The 20,385-nt window shown below is 36.8% G+C and overlaps 2 protein-coding genes and 1 pseudogene across 3 annotated transcripts; 2 read left to right on the top strand and 1 right to left on the bottom strand.

Moving 5' to 3' along the window:
* The first annotated feature begins 1,137 nt into the window (after positions 1–1,137).
* LOC125477423 (alpha-mannosidase I MNS4) lies at positions 1,138–10,801 on the top strand. 2 transcript variants are annotated; one of them, XR_007258503.1, is made up of 18 exons: positions 1,138–1,416; positions 2,435–2,554; positions 2,685–2,777; positions 3,336–3,422; positions 4,240–4,330; positions 4,823–4,878; positions 5,143–5,215; positions 5,514–5,623; positions 6,516–6,566; positions 7,468–7,556; positions 7,641–7,722; positions 7,828–7,941; positions 8,519–8,598; positions 8,740–8,875; positions 9,123–9,193; positions 9,332–9,575; positions 9,875–10,240; positions 10,338–10,801. XR_007258503.1 is itself a non-coding variant. In XM_048584507.1 (17 exons), exons 1-17 carry the CDS (start codon positions 1,285–1,287, stop codon positions 10,112–10,114), a joined length of 1,869 nt encoding a protein of 622 aa, XP_048440464.1. In that variant the 5' UTR covers positions 1,138–1,284; the 3' UTR covers positions 10,115–10,801. The 2 variants fall into 2 exon arrangements, 1 of the variants encoding a protein (XP_048440464.1); XM_048584507.1 differs by having other exon boundaries at positions 9,875–10,801.
* A 317-nt stretch (positions 10,802–11,118) lies between these two features.
* On the top strand, positions 11,119–13,420 carry LOC125477327 (annotated as a pseudogene).
* A 3,385-nt stretch (positions 13,421–16,805) lies between these two features.
* On the bottom strand, positions 16,806–18,557 carry LOC103929778 (auxin-responsive protein IAA1). The gene is made up of 3 exons (XM_009339015.3): positions 17,916–18,557; positions 17,491–17,799; positions 16,806–17,407 (listed from the first exon to the last, which is right to left on the bottom strand). The coding sequence occupies exons 1-3, from the start codon at positions 18,104–18,106 to the stop codon at positions 17,332–17,334; spliced, it is 576 nt and encodes a 191-aa protein (XP_009337290.2). The 5' UTR covers positions 18,107–18,557; the 3' UTR covers positions 16,806–17,331.
* Between the last annotated feature and the right edge of the window lie 1,828 nt (positions 18,558–20,385).

Here is a 20,385-nt window from a genome sequence, read left to right as displayed (position 1 = left end):
TTGATAAACATGCTCATTCTTATTGATAACACATCATTTAGTTTTCAAATTTAGTATCCAAATTTAATCTCTATAATGTGACATCCCACATCGTCCAGGGGAGTGGATCCTGTAAGCCTTATATGTATATTCCCATTTCTACCTAGCACGAGGCCTTTTGGGAACTTATTGGCTTCGAGTTCCATAGGAACTTTGAAGTTAAGAGAGTTTGTGCAAGAGCAATCCCAGGATGGGTGACCCACTGGGAAATTCTCGTGTGAGTTCCCATAAACAAAATCGTGAGGGTGTGGTAGGGGCTCAAAGCGGACAATATCGTGCTACGATGAAATCAAGCCTGGGATGTGGTGGAGGCTTGTTCCGGGATGTGACAATTTGGTATTAGAGCCAATCCCTGCTCGGATATGTGCCGACGAGGACATCGAGCCCTTAAGGGGGGATGTGGTGGAGGCTTGGTCCGGGATGTGACAATTTGGTATCAGAGCCAATCCCTGCCCGGATATGTGCCGACGAGGACATATAGCCCTTAAGGGGGGTGGATTGTGACATCCCACATCGCCCAGGAGAGTGGATCCTGTAAGTCTTATATGGGGAGCTCACTGACTTTAGATTTCATAAAAACTTCGAAGTTAAGCGAGTTTGCGCGAGAGCAATTCCTGGGGAGCTCATTGGCTTTGGATTTCATAGAAACTTCGAAGTTAAGTGAGTTCGCGCGAGAGCAATCCCAGGATGGGTGACCCACTGGGAAGTTATCGTCTGAGTTCCCAGAAACAAAACCGTGAGGATGTGGTAAGGACCCAAAGCAAACAATATCGTGCTACGGTGAAGTCGAGCCTAGAATATAATAGAGGCCCAAGACGGGATGTGACATATAACATTACCCTTCTTTATATATAGACAATAACGAAACCATCTTTCCACCCGAGCTAAGGTGCGCCTTTTGAATTTGATATAAAAATGTCCCTATTAGTTTAATTTTTCATACACACACAGCCATTTAATGACATTCTAACTTATAATTTATGTCAGTACAATAAAAACTTCTATTTTATTTTATTTCCAAGTTTGATTTATTAAAATCTGCACTTTCTTTATTTTACCATTGAATTCAAAGATAAAGATATCAAATTAAATTAGACAAGTACTTGCTTTGCCGACCCGAAACCGGCGCTCCGAGGCACCAAAAAACCCGATTGTAACAGAGCTAACTACTGCAACTGTACAACTCTTCCTCCCTTCCTTACCCGACAGCTAACACCAATTCAGAAACGCATACTGGCTGCGGCAATGGAAGCTCTGAAATCTTCACTTCCAATCTTATCATTCTTCTTGTTGCTCTCACTCCATTCCGATTCTTTCATCCGCGCGGCTCTCGCCGACGGTGTCACTCCCGCCGAAGCCAAGCAGCTCCGGGACGAGGTAAATCCTCAATTCACCATCCATTTCTCGTAATTAGGGTTTAGGGAGATTGAAGCGGTTTCGGGGCCGTTTGGTTGTAAAAACCCGATTTTCGGAACAATCCAGAGTTCAATTTGCAAAGGATTGGTGGTGTTTGCAATTTTTGAATTAATTGATTTGAGTGTATAATGATTTAATCTAAGTGTAATGTAGTTCACCTAGCCAGTTGCTGAAAGTTTCGATTTTTAATTACTATTTGTAAAAGTTTGGATTTTGAGTTTGGAAGGTCACCCATGATTGCTTGTTAGTGTATTTTCTCGATCCTGAATCATAATCAGGACTTCTCATTTTTTTATAATTTTTTTCTGGTTTTTGGTGAACTTATTATTGTTATTATTTCTTACATTTTCTATTGTATAATACTTGAAAGAATGACTACGAGTTCCTACTCAAAATTGTTCATTGTCAATTCACATAACTTTGTATTTATGATTAGAACTGTTTATATTATAAATCACTTTATAAAGATCGCCTTTGCAAAATATAAATTAAAAATTAGGTCTTTACAGTATGATTCACAATATGAACGGTTCTGATCATAAGCAGAAAGCTTTGTGATTCCAACAGAAAGAGTTTTTAGTAGGCGTTCCTACTCATCCTTGAGTAGCTAAGCATTGTTCTTTTTTATTAGCCTTATGAATATCCACTTTGTAATCAGTTTGCTTCAATTTTACACATTTTTAACAACTTTCTCAATTCAGTCTTGCATTGCATTTGTATGCAAATAAAAAAGACACTAGAATCCTTTTTTCTTCGGATTCTCCCTTTGAGAATCTACATGTTAAGAATGTAGGATGTTATCCTTGTATTTTTATTGTGCTGTATCAAAGTAATAAATTGTGATTCTTTCTGTTATATATTTTTGTGGTCCATGTGAAATTTTCTAAAGAACACTAAAAGTTGGTGGGCTAACTTGTCATTTGTTGCAACTTACAATGTGGCGTTCTAACTATTTGGAAATATATATTTTCAATTGTAGGTCAGGGAAATGTTTTATCATGCATTCAATGGATATATGGAGCATGCTTTTCCTCTGGATGAGTTAAGGCCTCATTCTTGTGCAGGTGAAGATTCGCTTGGTGGTTATGCCCTAACTTTGGTAATCCAAATCACAAATTCTCATTTTCCAATCTCTCTACTGCATATACTTTATTGTTTAAGACACTCTTTTTTTTTTTTTTTTTTTTGCTAAGCTCTAATGTGATGCTTCTGCTGAACCATTGTTGCAGATTGACTCCTTAGACACACTAGCTTTACTTGGTGATCGAGAACACTTTGCCGCCTCTGTTGAATGGATTGGTAAAACACTACAGTTTGATATAGTGAGTAGTATTTTTCTTTCCTTTTTTCCCTCTTCATTGGTAATCTGAACTCAGGATGCACAAGTGATGCTCATGTATAGGGGTTCACATTGAACTCCTTTTCTTTCTTTTGGAACAATTGGTTAGATTCTTCAAGTGTTTCCTTTTGTGGAATAATTAGTTAGCTCACTTGACAACAGGGCTTTTAGGTTGATGGGTTGTCTGGTTCAAATCAAAGGTTATCCCTAACTTTAATTAACACTACATAAGGCTGTTTTACATGATTTGAAATGTGGCAGTTGTTGACATGGTATGTATTTAATAACATACCATGACTCATGAGGTACAGTGGCAGACTGTTCTCATTCTAATATGATGTGTTGCTCTTTTGATTTTTATTTAAATTCTCCTTTTTATATGTTGGTCTTCCCTAATTATGAAATTTGTTTCCTTATGACTCTTATCTAACTGTTATCATAAATTTATGTGTGCTTTTACTATTGCATTGGTTGTAAATTAAATAATTCTAGATAGTAGACGACATTGTCAATCTAACTAGGGATCTTTGTACTGATGCAGAATAAGACGGTATCTGTTTTTGAGACTACCATCCGCGTCCTTGGGGGTTTACTTTCTGCACATCTTATAGCAAGTGATTATTCCACGGTACTAATTAGTTGCGTACTTCTATGTATCAATCTTTCACCTTTTTATCACATCCATAAATCACCTTTTATATGCCATCAGTGAACAGTGTACAGTGCCCTTCTTTTTAAGTACATACGAGTACACATTATTATACAAAGTTATAAACATAGGTAGGGGTTATAGAACTGGCAGTCACCTGGTCTGAGTAATGCTAATGAGTTATGAGAGAATTGGTTTGTGGCTGTTTTGTTTCTCTTTTGTTCGCTATTTCAAGAAGAACCAGCAATGAGTAGTTAGCAAGAAAATTTACCCGCCAGAAGGGATGGGAAATTCTGGGTTCATTGATATAATATTAAAAGTAAAACTTTCCTGGGACCAACCTTAACTCTCTTGATTATCTATGATACTAAGTAAATGCCCGACTGCCTGCTCAGCATTAATGGCACCACTGTAAGATTAGTTTTTTTAATTTCTTTTAGTGCTGATATGATGAATGTCTGCTATGAGCTCAATTTTGACTCTGGCTTAACTATGTTTCCACTTTCTAGGAGAAAGAAAGAAAACATATAAATATTAGAAGGATAAAATTGAAGAAAGGAGATGGTTTAGTTTGTAAGATACGTATAGCGATATCACTTGTCTGATATTTCAAGAAAGGAGATGTTTTAGTTTGTAAGATACATATAGCAATATCACTTATCTGATTTTTCTATCAAAGTTTACTGGGGAGAAATTTGGTTATCTATTTTCATTTATAATCGGTTGGAGTGCAATGTCATAGAATTTATATATTTGAAGATCATTATTGAATTATTTCTACATCCGTCCATTTCAGGGCATGAAAATTCCAAACTATGACAATCAATTACTTACCTTAGCTGAGGATCTTGCCCGGAGATTGTTACCTGCATTTGATACTCCTTCAGGTATACTTACTGGATTATTCTTTTCATCTAATACACACAAAACTCTGCAAGATTCTTTTGTCTGAACCTTCATTGTTTTGCAGTCTTTGTCATTCCCAATGTTTCAGAGGTTTGCTCAAAATATATGAATTTAGGAAAATGATGACATTTCTTTTGTAGAGATCCTGCAGGGAATACAATTATGAGTGCCTTTTATTTTTCTGTTAAAAATAGTAATAGATAAGATCATATGGAATGACAAGCCATATGTTTAAAAAACACCAATTGATTTTGGTATGGACAAGAAGGCTTAAAAGGGCATAACAAGCCATATGGGATGATTGTAACTAACTTGATTGAAAGCATGCTGTAGCTAACTAAATTATAAATGCATTATTTAAAGGTTCAATTGTCTACCGGACCTTGAATGTCAAACTTTTTGTTTCCAGTTGCAGAAGTGTATGAATAGTACTGGTATTTTAAATATCCTTATTAAACGGTCTTGTATTGCAGGAATTCCTTTTGGATCTGTCAATCTAATGCATGGAGTTGATGAACATGAAAGCAAGGCAAAGCCTCTCAACATTTTCTCTTTTATGTCCGATTTTCTTTACTCTTTCCTGTGTCTGTGACACTTTTTACAACAACTAATGAGTAGATCTGCCATTTTTTTTTTCTGGGTAAGTAAGTTTGCCATGTTCATGCTGAAGTTTAAGTGAAGGTCTAAATTGTTAACCAAACTCAATTAATTTTGTTTATAAACCATCATCAAGACTAGTATTTATTTGTTAGTTTGGGCAAACGTTTTTAAATTTCAGTTTTAGTTTGTGTAGATAACATCGACAGCTGGTGGTGGGACCTTGACTTTGGAATTTGGAGTGCTCAGCCGTTTGACAAAAGATCCCAGTAAGTAGTAGCTACCTCTGAACCCTGGCTTCTAAGAAGCATGCTCTTGGGTTTCGCCTGTAGACCAAAATGCATTTTGCTCACTTTTACTTGCAATCTTGTTTGGTGTTGAAGTTGCAACTGTGACCTTTCTTTCTTATAATTCATCTTTAGAGCCAATATTTGAAGTACGGTGTTCTTTACCATCTTACATTCCATTATATTTCATCTCTGACTGGTCGGTTCCATTTTGTCTGTTTTTGGATTTCTTTCTCATCGAAGGGAGAGTTTACTTTTTTCTGTCTTATGGGGATTGCAGTTTTTGAACAAGTTACCAAGAATGCAGTGCGTGGACTTTGGGCTCGTCGTTCAAGGCTCAATTTAGTTGGTGCTCACATTAATGTTTTTACAGGTGAATGGACACAGAAGGTAACATTCCTTTTAACATGATTACTTTGCAAAACATGCAACTCTGAGTCAGTAGATGTAGTATCAAGATAAAAGGTTCTTAATCATCATACCGTATGGGAAAATCAGATATATAACTTAAGTTGATTCATCTGGAGTTTGAAAAGCTGACCGCAATAATAATAGTGGTTAATTTTACTTTGGCTTGAAACTGGGGCATTTATGTTGTGAATAACTCTACTTTAAGAAATAGAAGTTGGTATACACATTCGGGGTAGGCCTCACCTTACTATTTTAAACAACGTTGTATATCCTTGTTTCGATTTTATATTAATGATACTGATCAACCTTCTCCAATCGGCTATAGAGAAATAGAACTAACTAATCCTAAGGCAAAGTCGAGAAACTCAAGCCACTGTTATTGAACAACTTGCAGTCGACGGATTTAGAGTTAACTCACCCTTGCATTATCTCCACTACCACATTATTGATTTCGATGTTGTTAGTTTGACAGACCCTTAGGCCATCTTTTGGGGACCTGATATGATTGTACTGGACTAAACCCACTAAGCCAATGCTTCTGGGATATCCATTATTACTAAGTGGGATTGGTCATCCTACTAACTTGGGATTGTGAACCTGCAAGGATCCCACTGTCCCATTAAATTGCCTAAATTGTGTCCCAAATGCATAACTGGGGTTCTTATCCTATCTGAATGTCTAGTCTGACCTTCGAAAGGCCTGAATTAGATGTATTTATAGGGTAGTTAGTAGTTTATTCTTTTTTGTCACTTTTTTATGATGTGTTGGTATTTTCTTTTTTCTTTAGATTTCTGTGCCGGCATCAAGCACTCTTCTCTGCTATGTTCTTCGTGAGCATTACCTATACTTACGTTTCTCTGCTTCTATGCAGGATGCTGGAATAGGAACTAGTATTGACTCTTTCTATGAGTATCTTCTAAAGGTGTGTAACTTCACTTGGAAAGGTGAAACTTTTCTGTAGCTATTACATTTATATTTTTGAAATGGGCATTAGCACATTTTCAGTCACTAGGTCGATACTTGATATCCTTATGTCAGGACTGATTACAAAAGCTCCTGGAAGTTAAATTGGAAAGATAAGGTAACTAGGACTAAAAAGTTGCAGTGCTAGTTTTGGTATTTTTTGGGGTTGAGAGGGAGACATGAGACAAAGTAATCACTGTGATTGTTGGAAGACAATGCATTCTTGTTAATGTAAATTAGTGTTGAGAATGAGTCCCACATTGATGCGAGGAGGGACTTTGCATGGGCTTATAAGAGGTTGGGCTACTCCCATATTGCCAATTGGTTTTATGGTGGAAGCTCAACTTTCTTCATGGTATCAGAGCCAGGTTGTCCCACGTGTGAAGCCAAACGGCCACACACCCTCCACATCACCCCGTTGTGTTGTCCACGTGTTAGGCTTGAAAATTTCGCCACACGTGAGGGGGCGTGTTGAGAATGAGTCCCACATTGATGGGAGGAGGGACTTTGCGTGGGCTTATAAGAGGTTGGGCTACTCCCCATATTGCCAATTGGTTTTATGGTGGAACCTCAACTTTCTTCAGTTTTGTGGTTTTGATTACAGGGAGCTTTGGCTTGTCATTTTCAATAGTTTGGTGTAGCCCCATAGGACCTTTACAATAAGTGATGTTGAGGAGTCCTTGTTTTTTATTGTTATTTTAGCAGGAAAACCGTAGTCCCCCTTCCTAGTTTTTTCTAAGCCTTGATTTGGTGGTTATGCCTTTGTAGACTCGTATGTTTTTATTTTATATTGGGTTTACATGGTTTTTGTGTATTCATGGCTTTTTTTTTTTTCCTACTATCATTGTTTACCATTCCAGGCTTATTTATTGTTTGGAGATGAAGAGTATCTTTTCATATTTCAAGAAGCTTATGCCGCTGCTATGCACCATCTTTACAATGATCCTTGGTAAATGCTGTAACTATTTTAATTTCTCTATAGGTTTTTATTCTCCTTAACTTAATAGCATGCCAATTTTACCTACGCTTGTAGGTATGTAGAGGTAAATATGGATTCTGCTGCTGTTGTCTGGCCATTATTTAACAGTTTGCAAGCATTCTGGCCCGGACTTCAGGTTTGTAACATGTTGTTAAAGATTTAACATTTCTACAGTGGAGACTGGATAATTCAAAATTGCCCATTAGGTTTCAGTGAGACTGATTACCTTATATTTTGGAAGGTTTTAGCTGGAGATATTGATCCTGCCATTCGAACTCATACTGCCTTCTTTAGTGTGTGGAAAAGATATGGTTTTACTCCGGAGGGCTTTAATCTCGCTACGCTCAGTGTGCAGGTACCATAATAATGTTTTTTCCCCTATCCTAATACCAATTTTATCATTCTTATTTTACTAATAGTACTGTGAATGATTTGATGCATCTAATTAAAAACCATTTTTCATAAGTGAAAATTATATAGCTGTATTTTGGGGTATGTTAGATAAAATTTTTCGTAAGGTTATCAGCACTTGTGGTCTGCCTTTGATTTGTGAATGGTTAGGTAAAAATTTCCATAGTGCTCTTCTTATCCCACAGGCAATATTAGATGGTCAGACAGGTCATAGTTTGAGGCGTGAACTTTTGGCCTGGTTAAGCCTCTGGGGCATGGAGCTGTTATATGAATTCACGAATAGTAGGCAGTCCATGAATATTTCTAGATCAGTGTCCCTATTAACAAATTAATTAAACTTAGCTTCTCTGGTATCACATCCGTCCTTTCTCACTCTCTCAGTTTTTTGTTTCATATTTTTATTATTTTGACTTTCTTGGAATTATTTTCTCAATCAATAATTCTCTCTATAGTATGGATTTTAAATTTCACTTTACTATATCAACTCCGTTTGTAATATTTAAGTCTACATTTGTTTTTAGCATGGACAAAGAAGTTATCCACTGCGTCCAGAATTAATGGAGAGCACATATTGGCTCTATAAGGCAACTAGAGATCCAAAGTAAGTTCAGAAATACTTCTAATTTTGGGACCCTTTTTCAGGTTTTGTTATAAAGGGAATATGGAAAAAAGGACATTTACGTTAGTTTAAAGAAAAGGACACTTCAGTATAGGCTTTAGTCATCTTTTGTATTTCTTGTAGATATCTTGATGCTGGACGAGACATGATTGCCAGCTTGCAGCACAGTGCACGATGCCCCTGTGGATATTGTCATATATCAGATGTTGAGTTCCACAAGCAGGAAGATCACATGGAGAGCTTTTTCCTGGCAGAAACGGTAAGAACTTTGAAGTCAAATGTTTTTTTTTTCTTCATGTAGTCTCTCAGTAGAGTAAGATTGTTATTGATAAATATCCATCTGATGGTAGTGGGTTAATTGGGACTTGAGAGTCTTGGTTACTCTTTATCCTGGCTGCTGCTACTAGCATCACTGTATCGTGTTCGATTTTTACATTCATTTATCTTTCTTTTGTTTTCTTTTTCATCTTCTATTACACGATATTAACAACCTGTAGTATAATTAGGTTAAATACCTGTGGCTTCTTTTTGATTTGGCTGTGGGACCAGATAACCTTGTTGAAAATGGGCCATACATGTAAGTTCTGCACATTCCTTTCATGATGCTTCAGTGCAGGAACTTATCTCAATAAAAGAGCTAAGATATCTATATTTTCCATATCTGGTGAAAATGTCTCATATTTGCCTTGTTTGGTGAAAATGTTTACATTTGCAGGTACATATTTAGTACCGAAGGCCACTTATTGCCTGCAACCCCTGAAATAGCTCTTGTGCAGGAACATTGTTCATATTTTGGGGCTTATTGTAACACTGGCAACATTAGAAATGAATCTCAAGCTTCCGATGTTCCAAGTAATTCTCAAGAAACTTATGATGGTAGCTTATATGGAAGGGTCCGCAATGGAATTCCTTCAGACTCGTCTTTGTCGGATTCTACCTCTATATCAGGATTGATAAAAGTGAGAATTGCATACCAGGCGTTTCTCTTCTTGAATCTATTATGCCTGTCTTACTGGATTTTAGTTCGTGCTCGCTCTGCAGTCTTTTCTTTTTTAATGTGCTTGTGGCTCTTATAAAATGAAGCCCTGTTTTTGTTAAATTTAGTGGGATGAAGAACTGGGGTATTTTTGGAATTATAGCAAAGTTAAATGTTTCTAATTGGAAACTAAAAACTACAGAAAATACATAATTAAATTTTTTTTGTTTGGGTAGTAATAGTATCACTTTGAAGTCAGACTGAAAATTTCTCTCTGTGCAGGGGGTTTGCCAAGGACTAACTCATGGGCAGAAATTTGGTATATCATATGTGTCCTCAAGCCGCAAAGCTCCTGAGAAGTCCAGAAACCAAAGACAATCGAACGTTGCTGAGAGCCAGTCAGTGATGATTGTCGAAAGCCAAACTTCTGATTATTCATCATCAGATAACAAGAATTACCATGAGAAATCTCTGGAATCAAGTGACGGAAGACCAGGGAGGAATACACCTCAAAAATCATGACAGCGCTGTTTTATTCAATTGAACTTGTTTGTAGCCTCGTAATAATCACAATCTCAGCTGCTTCAGTGATTCTTAAGTTCTACAAATTGTTCGTTGACAAACAGGGGGATTCTGGTAAAGGGGCTGGTATGTCAAACTTGTTCATTCTGTTATCTAGAAGCCTGGAACTGCTTGAGATTCTCAACTTCGGACTTCATGTAAATTACCCGGAAATTGCTTACAGATAAAACATGGAGCTCACGGGTGGAAACATGAACAATGAAGTTATGTCGAAGATCTGCCTTGCTGGTTCTACTGCCCTCTCATACCCAGACACTGGCATGTGGTCACTTGCTAGGTTCATGTAACTCGGCGTATTGTAGCATAACTTACGTACATTTTCATTTTCTTTCTGGTAGGTCTCAAAAGTTTGTTTTTGAAACGGGGGGTCATCAGCTTCGGTATGAATAGGAATTCAGATATTCTTGAAGAAGGGGAAGGAGCTGGACATTTTCGCTCATGGAATTTATGTCAGAGGACTGAATATAGTGAGATACCTTAGTTTTACATGTATTCTAAATACAAACACAGATGAGAGGCTTACATAGAGTTGCAGCTGATTCTTTGTTGGCTTATGCCGTTTGGTGGAGGATTGGCGACCTTGAGGTCAAGGTTTTTTTGAAGAATTATAAGTTGTTTTGAATCCCATTATCTACTCTTTTACGGTTTTCAATATCGATTGTTTGAACTCCAATGGCATTGTAGCTCAAGCGGTTAAGAGCATGCACACATGCTACTCGTGGTCTTGCATTTTGTTCCTCCTACGTATACCCCGGGGGTCCTCCTTTCTATCATTTGAACGGTGTTGCTACGGAGTGTAGTTGTATATAGGTAATTAATTTTGTTCTCCAATTAGAGAACAAATAAACCACTTCCAAAATGACTAAATTCATATGGGAAAAATAAGAAAAAAGTACTTAAGAAGAGGTTAATTAACTATCTTTTCCTGAACTAGACGACACTCGAGTGCAGATTTAGGTTAGAGTAATTTAGATTATCGTCTTGTAATCAATTCAGTGGGCCCAATGCACAAGGCCCGTTATTCATTTTCCCAGCTGGCCATTAATTTTAAGTACTTTATGTGACCGTTACAAGTTAGAATTTCTTCCTCCCATTTGGCGCCATGAAATGAATAACTCGCTGCTGAAACTTGTACACAAATGCCAAACTCTCAGACCACTGAAATCCATCCATGCCCATCTCCTAGTCACCGGTTCGTTCCTCTCGTCCCACCTTGTCCTCAACAAGCTCCTTAGGTTCTACTCTCGCTTTGGAGCTATCGACTATGCCCGCAAGCTGTTCGATGAAATTACTCAACCAAATTCCTTTCTTTGGACTGCCTTGATTCATGGGCATGTCGAGAATCGTAGATATGAAGAAGCTTTGTATCTGTTTTCCCAAATGCATGGTGAGTCCGTTGGGCCATTGAATTTTACTTTTGCAGTCCGTTCTCAAGGCTTTAGCTAGGCAGAGTAGAGTTCAAGATGGGGAAGCAATTTATGGGTTTGTCTTGAAATTTGGATTCGGTTCTGACTTGACCGTTCAAAATGCGGTAATTGACTTGTTTATGAGATGTGGCAAAGTTGATGTCGCTAGGGGTGTATTTGACCAGATGAATGAAAAAGATGTGGTTTCTTGGAATTCGATGATTTCAGGCTATGGAGGTAATGGTAGAGTTGATGTTGCGAGGGAGCTTTTTGATTGGATGCCTGAGAGGAATACAGTTTCATGGACAAGCATGATATGTGGATGTGTGAAGTCTGGGGACATGGCGGAGGCAAGGTTTCTTTTTGAGAAAATGCCAACCAAAGACTTGGTGTCATGGAATGTGATGATTTCTGGGTACACCGATGCCGGTGAAATTGGTAATGCTCTCTCTTTATTTGAAGCAATGCCAATCCGTGAGGTTGGGACTTGGAATCTGATGATTTCGGGGTTATGTAAAGCAGGGGATATCAAACTTGCAGAAGACTTCTTCAATATTATGCCAAATAAGAATGTTGCTTCGTGGACTATAATGATGGATGGTTATATAATATCTGGCAATATTACTAGTGCGAGGAGCTTATTTGATCAGATGCCTGAGAAGAATTTGGTTTCGTGGTCTACCATAATTGGGGGTTATGCGCGAAATGGGGAGCCTCGCAGAGCTTTGGAGATGTATAAACACTTCAAGGAGGCTAGGAGTTGGACCAGATGAGACTTTTGTATTGGGAATCATCTCGGCTTGCTCACAATTAGGAGTTCTTGGTACAGCAGAATCCATTGTGGGTGATTTTTTGGGACAATCATCTCTGTCTAATCTGCAAGTGGTCACTAGTTTGATAGACATGTACGCAAAATGTGGGAGCATTGAAAGGGCTGTACAAATATTTGAAATGGCCCGAAAAAAGGATTTGCTTTGTTATAGCACCATGATTTCAGCCTTTGCCAACCATGGACTGGGTCAAGATGCCATTTCTTTGTTTGAGGAGATGAAGAGGGAAGGCATAAAACCAGATGGCATATGTTTTCTTAGCGTTCTGAGTGCTTGTAACCATGCTGGTCTAGTCACTGAGGGCAGGAGGTACTTTAAACAAATGACATTTGAACATGGAATTCATCCTTCTGTGAAACACTATGCATGTGTTGTTGACCTTCTTGGTCGTGGCGGATGCCTCAGAGAAGCGTACAAGCTTATATGTAAGATGCCATTTGCAGCTCCTTCAGCTGTATGGGGCGCTTTACTTGCAGCGTGCAGGGTCCATCGCAATGTCCAACTGGCTGAAGTTGCCTGCAGCCGAATTATTCAAGATTGAGCCAGACAATTCTGGCAATTATATTCTGTTATCCAATACCTATGCTGCTGCAGGAATGTGGGATGGCGTGGCAAAAGTAAGAGCGTTGATTAGAGAGCATGGGGTTAGAAGAATAGAGGGTCGAGCTGGATTGAGTTGGGATGTGAAATCCATGAGTTTGTTATGGGAGATATGTCACATTTTGGTTCAGAAAGGATATACCTTGTACTGGATTTGCTTAGGGAAGATATGAAGCTTCTGGGTTATTTAATCGACAGCGAACAGAAAGCAGAATTGTCAAGCTCTGGAAACCATACGCAGGTTCAGTAGTTCGATAACAGTATGTTCCGCTGCCGCGATTCGAACCTTGTTGAGCAAATACACATTCCAAGTTTATTTTTGCTTTTGACAATTTAATTAAATCTTCGCTATTCGTCTATTATAGCAACGATAATTGAGTAAAAATGAAAAGCTTTATCGTTGTAGTCTAGATTTGGAACACAAGTCCATAAATTGTTCCAACGTCGTAAAATGCCCTTGAGAAGCGATTACTGGGAGGAGTTCTGCTAACATATTGCCCAAGTAAAATACTTGTTTGGGTGGGGACTGGAGAGTTGAAACTGGGGCAAACCATGAATTTTATGAACTAGACTCCCTACACACACGAAAAGCCTGTTTTGAATCACGCGTTATCAGCTTGATTCAATAATAACATCTTTATCTAAGCCCCTTGGGTTAATAGGGACGCCCCACCTTTACGAGTGGGGTAGCAAACAAAAAAAAAAAAAAGAAAAGAAGAACATCTTTACACATGCGCAACGCTTTTCTTTAATGAGGTAATTTATTTGGTCACAAATTATTCTCAGTGTCAGGATTGAGTCAATCAATATTATAGGTCAATGAATAGAAATTTTAGCAAATGATATTGATGCTAGCCGGAGAAAAAAATTGTTTTTATTGAAGAGGATAATTGGTTTTAGCATATGTATGTTTTAATTTGAAATGGATACATTTTACTAGGCACTGCAATTATTTATTTTTATTTTTATTGTACTCATGTCTAATTAAACGTATCCATACCAAATTAAAACATACATATGCTAAAAGCAATACAATCTAAAATTGAAATTGTATAGCCAATACGCAAGAAAAGTAGAATAATGTCACATTATGAGCACGAAATGTGCAGAAACAAATGGAACATAAAATTACAAGCAAAAATTAAACTACAAGATGGAGTACTTATATAGTGCCTCCAGTTGTCAAATTGTTTGAGGAAGAAGTCTTTGTCTTAACCATGAAGTTCATAACATTCCTGAAGCTGTTGACATATATTGAAATCCAAAGGTCCAATATTATTAATATAATATATACATTCTAGATCCACAATGACTTAGACTTGTTTGGAAGTGTTTTTAGAACGAGATGAAACCGCTTTTGGTGAAAAAAGTTTTGAAATCAATCCTTGTAAAATCCAAGTGGATCCTAAAAAAGCCCTTTAAGTGTCAAAATTAATTTCATTAAAAATGCTTTTAGTTATTTTAAAAGCATTTCCAAACAAGTCATAGAATTCAGAAGTAGACCCAAGTTTGAATTAATCCCCTCTCGCCGTTGATAAACAAAAATTCATGATAGGGAAAACCAACTTCACCCAACGAAACCACTTCTGAATTAATCAAATGAAAAGAAAGCCACAATTATAGTACGCAAATTAAAGAATATTAAAATGTAGCACAGTAAGATGAAAACTCACAGAAAAAGCATGAAACAAACTAATATAAGATAAGCTACCTACCTCCATGTTAGCCTAATCTCTTCGACCTCTAGTTACTGACTCTAATTCTCTACGTATAGCAATATAGGAGCCAATAATATGCTTGCAAAAAAATGGAAATCCCTCCCTGAACAGCAGTCCATGCATGAAGAAAGCAATAATCTCACCGACTGGAATTTTGTCTTCTTTTTTCTTGAAAGTTTCTTCCTGAAAAATTATCCTTTTCTTTCTTTTTTGAGAAAATTCCCATTGGATTGGTTGAGCAAAAACAAAAATACTATACTAGTTAGGTTTTAGGGCCACGGCCTAGTATCTGGTATATATTTCTCAGGGTTTGGTTCACATCATGAGATAATTACACAAATGATGAAGTGATTTACAATAGTTAGAAGACTAGAAAATGATAAATCTCCGATTAATACAAGACTACATGTTTATCCAAAGAGTTCCACTTTTCTATGAGATGCGCGTTCGATGTGAAACCCGTTCGATTTTAGTGCTACACTTACCATTTATTTGTATCATCTCTGTTACTAGATTTTTGTGAGTTAACGAAAACTATATGCTTGTAATAATATTATGTTAGAAAGTTCTCTTACAAGTTTGAACCACAGTTTCTTTTTAAACTATCCTGCCGTAATAATCTCTTATCTTTGCTTGTGGATATAACTTAAATTTGCAATATATGTAATTAGGGAAATTAGGCGGAAGAATTTGGGCAACTACTAAGATGATGGAGGTCACCACAAGAATAATCCGGAGCAAAAGAGAATCAAGGGGTGGAAATAATCAAATATGTGCATAAGTAGATCAAGGTTGTTTGAAAATCATTTCCGTAGTCTAATATTGGTTTAAATCTTACATGAGAGTAGGGTTGGTTACTTTATTTTAATTTTGTTTCCGCTGATATATTATGTATGAGTTCTGGATTATTTCGGGATAAGGGCATGATAATGTTTCAGAATATGAGTAATCTGTGTAGGCTTGTAGTATTTATCAGACATATCTAATTTAGTATTGGATACATCTTTCACACTAACACTAAGATAAACTAAAGTCAGCATTAACATGTTTTAATGAAAATGGTAACATGGAATGTGCGACAATTCGAATAAAAATAAAATAAAAAGGGAAGGTTAAATTTTTTGAAACATACGAAATCTAAAATATAATTAAAGTTGTAATGCTTCAATAAAGGTGACTTTGTTATTAAATTGCATCTAATATAAACAAAGAATGTAAAGCAGTCAGATGCATCCCCTGCTAATGACCAAGTACTGATACACATATAGTTAATACAATATTTACGTAGTTCCAAAATAATTTTCTTTTCCTGTTAAGATTTCCAGACAAAAAGACAGTTTAATGAATTTACTCAATCACCGACTTTGCTGACATGTTTTGGTAATTAGGGTTTAGATTTGTAGACAGCCATATCTTAAAAGGCCAGGAGAAAAGGTAATCCATTTTCCACACTTCCAACATCATGAGCCATGTGCATATTGGGACTACTATTCCCAATATGACTTGGTAAGTTTGCCTTGCTCATATACTGGGTTGAAAGACGAGTTGTTCTTAATTTCATTATATTAGTTGGAGGGAGAATCGAACTCAGAATCTTAGGTACAAGAGTGAATGTTCATAATCAACTGATCTCTAAGCTATTTATGGTGTGCAAGAAAAACATGAAATCTGAATTTCAGCATCTTTGGATGACCAAACAAAGAGCAATTTGTGGTTATTCAAACTCTTATTGAGCTGACTGCTTTTCCATTCTCTTAAATGATTTGCATCCCAAGTCTTATGGATCAATATTACGAGAATATCTAGCGAACAAATTAAAAAATTTGTTCTTCTATACAGCCTTAAACTCTGCTTGATCATGTCCAGGAAGTTCTTGGTAGATTGAAATTTATGGTTGCTTGTGATCAAAATATAATTAATAGATAGGATAAGATGCATCAATAGCCCTTCAAAGATTTTGCTGCACCCTAGCTATCCCGAACATCCAAATCTGTTATAACGGCAAAATCTTTACGCAGTTGTCAATTTGATCATGTTTAAGGAGTGGAATGGAATCGAACAGTGAAACTATTGAACATATCTAGAAATCTTTTTCAACTTGTATTACAAGAAAAGAGTACAAAATCTGCATGCAGTCTACCCACATATACACTCAAAATGTAGCTTTTTATTATATATCCATACCAAATATCAAAAGTACATAATTCATAACCCAAACATGAAACATGCCATATTTTGTTCATTTTTGAACAATCTATTTGGAACCAAAATCCCTCTCTGTATGCAGTTTGGTTTGACGGAATCATCAGAAACAACACGATATAGCATCGACCAAAGATGCACTCATACCGCAAACAAATCTTGCTACCCAAACTTTGTGGAATGAATCTGTAATTACTTCAGTAGATTATCTTCTGCTTCTGTCTACAATCCCAATCAAATCCAGAGAAGACATGTCAGTAATTGAGGACAATAAGATCTGAATATCTTTAGTTTGTCGATAACCCAAGCTGTGAGATTAATTTTCTCTCCATATCATGAGATCTAGAGAGAGATGATATATCTTTTCTTCTCCCTTGCTCTTATGGGTTGACTTGTCTTTTTCATACACCACACCCCAAGCCTCTGGCTTCTGACCCTTTCATGATTCTCAACTTCTTGCAGGATGACATGAACATACTGTAATAGCAACAGAAGACTTGTGAGTACGTATGTCGATATACAGAAAGATATATATAGTGAGAGAGAGAGAGAGAACTTACTCCCATGGAACATCTCCAACCAGCATCCAATCACCATCTTTGTCCTCATAAGTAGGTGCATATTCTGATCCTTTGTAGCCTTCCCTCTCTGAGTATTGGCCTATAGTAAACTTAAACATGACTTCTAAGGCCTTGAGGAGTTCTGGGTAGCATTTGTAAACCCTAAGGTCAATCTTTCTGAGGTAAGGTGCTCCATCCATGCTTACTTTCACATAAATCCCAGCAGCAGTTTCAGCCTCAGTATTGTTATTTACCTGGAGGCTGTTCTTCCTATAAGATCTTATTGGTGGCCACCCCACTATTTGTTCCCTGTCATACCAACACATCAAAACTTATGAGTACAACAACTCCAATATGTAGTTCATACTATATATTTCTTATAATATAAATTCATTTCAACAAGATCAATCGATAAAATGGCTTACTTTGCAGGAGGAGCAGTTTCCTTTTCGGCATTTTTAGCATCAGGGTTTCCTTCTTCATTTTTTAAATCAGCTGGCAGTGATCTCTTCTTGGTTTGATTAGGAAGGTCACTAGTTTCATCTCTCCCTGGCAACCCTAGTGTCAGCTCTGTTGCCTTGAGGTTGAGATCATTCTCGTGAGCCTTGCCTTCCATTTTTCCCAACAATCTTCGACTGAAAAAAAAAAACGAATTCTTGAACCTCAAGAAACAAAATCCGGTAATCTGCTCTAGCAAAACCCAAAAGAACCAAGCAAGTTCTTCTTTCTGGTTGAGGCAAAATTTTCCCTTCTTTTTTTCTTCCCCTTTTTTCCTTTTTTTTTTTTTTTTTTTTTTTTTTTCTGCTATGGAGAGGTTTGAGAAATGTGTATGATTTGTGGGGATGTGGGAATGCAAGGTGTGTGTTGTACTTTATAGATATGATTGAAGGAAGAAGCGGGAGTTGTGCAGTATGCCTTAAATTTGTTTAATTTGTTACTCTCTCTCTCTCTCTCTCATTTGCATGAATTACGGACAAAGGAAAGCTAAGCTGTCGGTAGCAATAGCAGCACCTTTGAGGAATTTTGCCTCGGCGTTTGGGCGACAAGAGTTGGACAAGCTCAGCTAACCCCTATGCAAAATTGTGAACTCAAAGGACGGTCAAGGTGCGTTGGGGGATTGTGGGATGCAATCTGGACCTTTAATTTTAAGGGAAGAGTTGGGGGGAGCATTCCCATGTGAAATGGGACCACATGAATGTTTGGCAAGAGCATTTGCATCACCATGTGAGTTTAAACTTTGGCACTTTCCTTTTTTAATTTTTTTTTATAATAAAATTTGAGTTTATTTCTTTATTTATATAATTAAAAAATTAAAAAAATATTATATATGACCTGATATAACTTACGGGAAAGAACATTCAAGGTTTTCAAACTACAATGTAAAGAAAAAACACCGAAAAATACACTGCTCTAACTAATTTATCTCAACATGAATAAATTGAGTTAAAAAGTCTAACTCTACTCTTACGATAAATCACATCACAACTAGTTCTTCACTTTGCGTAGACTTTATCCTTCCCAATTTTTATTTCTATCTACAAAAGATTATTCTGCTTGGTCTTTTTTTGTTTTTGTTTTTTTTCTATAATTTCATTGTATTCAATATTTAGTGTAGATAAGTAAGTGGCTTTTTATCACAGTAGTGGAAATGTATTGTGTCATTGCATGACGGCGTGGGTTTGAACCCTGTCGATGGTTAATCCAACACCTAACTTACTAACGCTATCGCTTGACCCAAAAAAATATTTAGTGTAGATAATATCGTTTGTTCAAAAAAAAAAAATCTAGTTTGTTCAGAGAAATAAATTTTCTTTTTTGTTTATGAGCAATGCTACACTTATTACATTTTTCATATCAGATATACAATATCTCTAATAGAAGTAGAGCTCACCAATACATGTAGATCATATCTCTATTAAAATGATAGCACAAATGTGGTATAAAAATAAGGTAAAAGTAACATTTTTGTTTCTTGACCAGGCAAAGCTTGATGTTGATTGTCTGGTAACTCAAAAATTCTAAAACTGGTTGACCTGACTGACCTAGTGACATGCAATTTAGTCTTTATCAGTGTATCTATAGGGTGGTGTTATCCACACGCTCATTTTGCTTCTCACACACCCCTTTCAATTTTCGGCCTTCAAATCGAATGAATTGAAGAAAATTACTGGCCAAAAATTAACAAACATGTATGAGAGTGTTGTGGCCTATATTTAACTGACAGGGAGAGAAAGCCAACGACACATAGAGAGAATAGAGAGAGATGTGTTTGTAGGATTGTGTAGAGGATGTGTTTTCCCCCTACACACTGTCTTTATTTATAGTAACAAGGGAAGGAAGAAATCCTTCTCCTCTAAGGAATACAAGTCCCAATAAGGAAGAATAACTAGAGTCAAATCTAATTTAGGATTTACACAATCACACTTAAATAAGAAATTTATAACACTCCCCCTTGAATGTGTAAATACTTAAGTAGATTCAACATCATGTAGGGTTAAGGAAGTTGACTCTTCGGCACTGATTTTGGGAACACACTAGTCTCAGGTAAGGTAGGAACTTGCATAAGGAAGTAAGTCTCACAGATAACCCAATGGCTATGGTAAAAACCCAAGTAGGGACAAAACCCATAGGCTAAGGAAAAATGCGTGAGAAATGCAAAGTCAAATGAAATGTCTACGGGACGTCACCAGGGATATGATCAACACAAGGTGGGTGCCTCGTCAAAACCTTGTTAGATAGCAAAAACCCAGTGGTAAATATGCTTCTAATCGTAGGGAAAAATAGTACATTAAGATCAAGCAAGTATACTTCAGGATACCCATCCTGAGTTTGACATAATTCCAAAGAGAACTAACAATGTTACAATTCAGAAAGTTTATGCATATCAATGCCTTG

This window comes from the organism of the source record quoted next, unplaced genomic scaffold (assembly GCF_019419815.1).
Source record: "Pyrus x bretschneideri cultivar Hongxiangsu unplaced genomic scaffold, Pyrus_bretschneideri_v1 Contig21, whole genome shotgun sequence".
NCBI lineage: Eukaryota > Viridiplantae > Streptophyta > Magnoliopsida > Rosales > Rosaceae > Pyrus > Pyrus x bretschneideri.
Note: the sequence above shows the minus strand (reverse complement) of the source record. Positions and strands in the feature narration are given on the sequence as shown.

Bases quoted from the DNA above. Each gene is read 5' to 3' on its own strand.
- LOC125477423 (XM_048584507.1), top strand. From the start codon at position 1,285: ATGGAAGCTCTGAAATCTTCACTTCCAATCTTATCATTCTTCTTGTTG. The intron at 5,624-6,515 runs GTAACATTCCTT...GCTTCTATGCAG, and splicing joins CAGGTGAATGGACACAGAAG to GATGCTGGAATAGGAACTAG. The intron at 7,723-7,827 runs GTTTGTAACATG...ATATTTTGGAAG, and splicing joins CATTCTGGCCCGGACTTCAG to GTTTTAGCTGGAGATATTGA.
- LOC103929778 (XM_009339015.3), bottom strand. From the start codon at position 18,106: ATGGAAGGCAAGGCTCACGAGAATGATCTCAACCTCAAGGCAACAGAG. The intron at 17,800-17,915 runs GTAAGCCATTTT...TTGGTATGACAG, and splicing joins GAAACTGCTCCTCCTGCAAA to GGAACAAATAGTGGGGTGGC. The intron at 17,408-17,490 runs GTAAGTTCTCTC...TTGCTATTACAG, and splicing joins GTTGGAGATGTTCCATGGGA to TATGTTCATGTCATCCTGCA.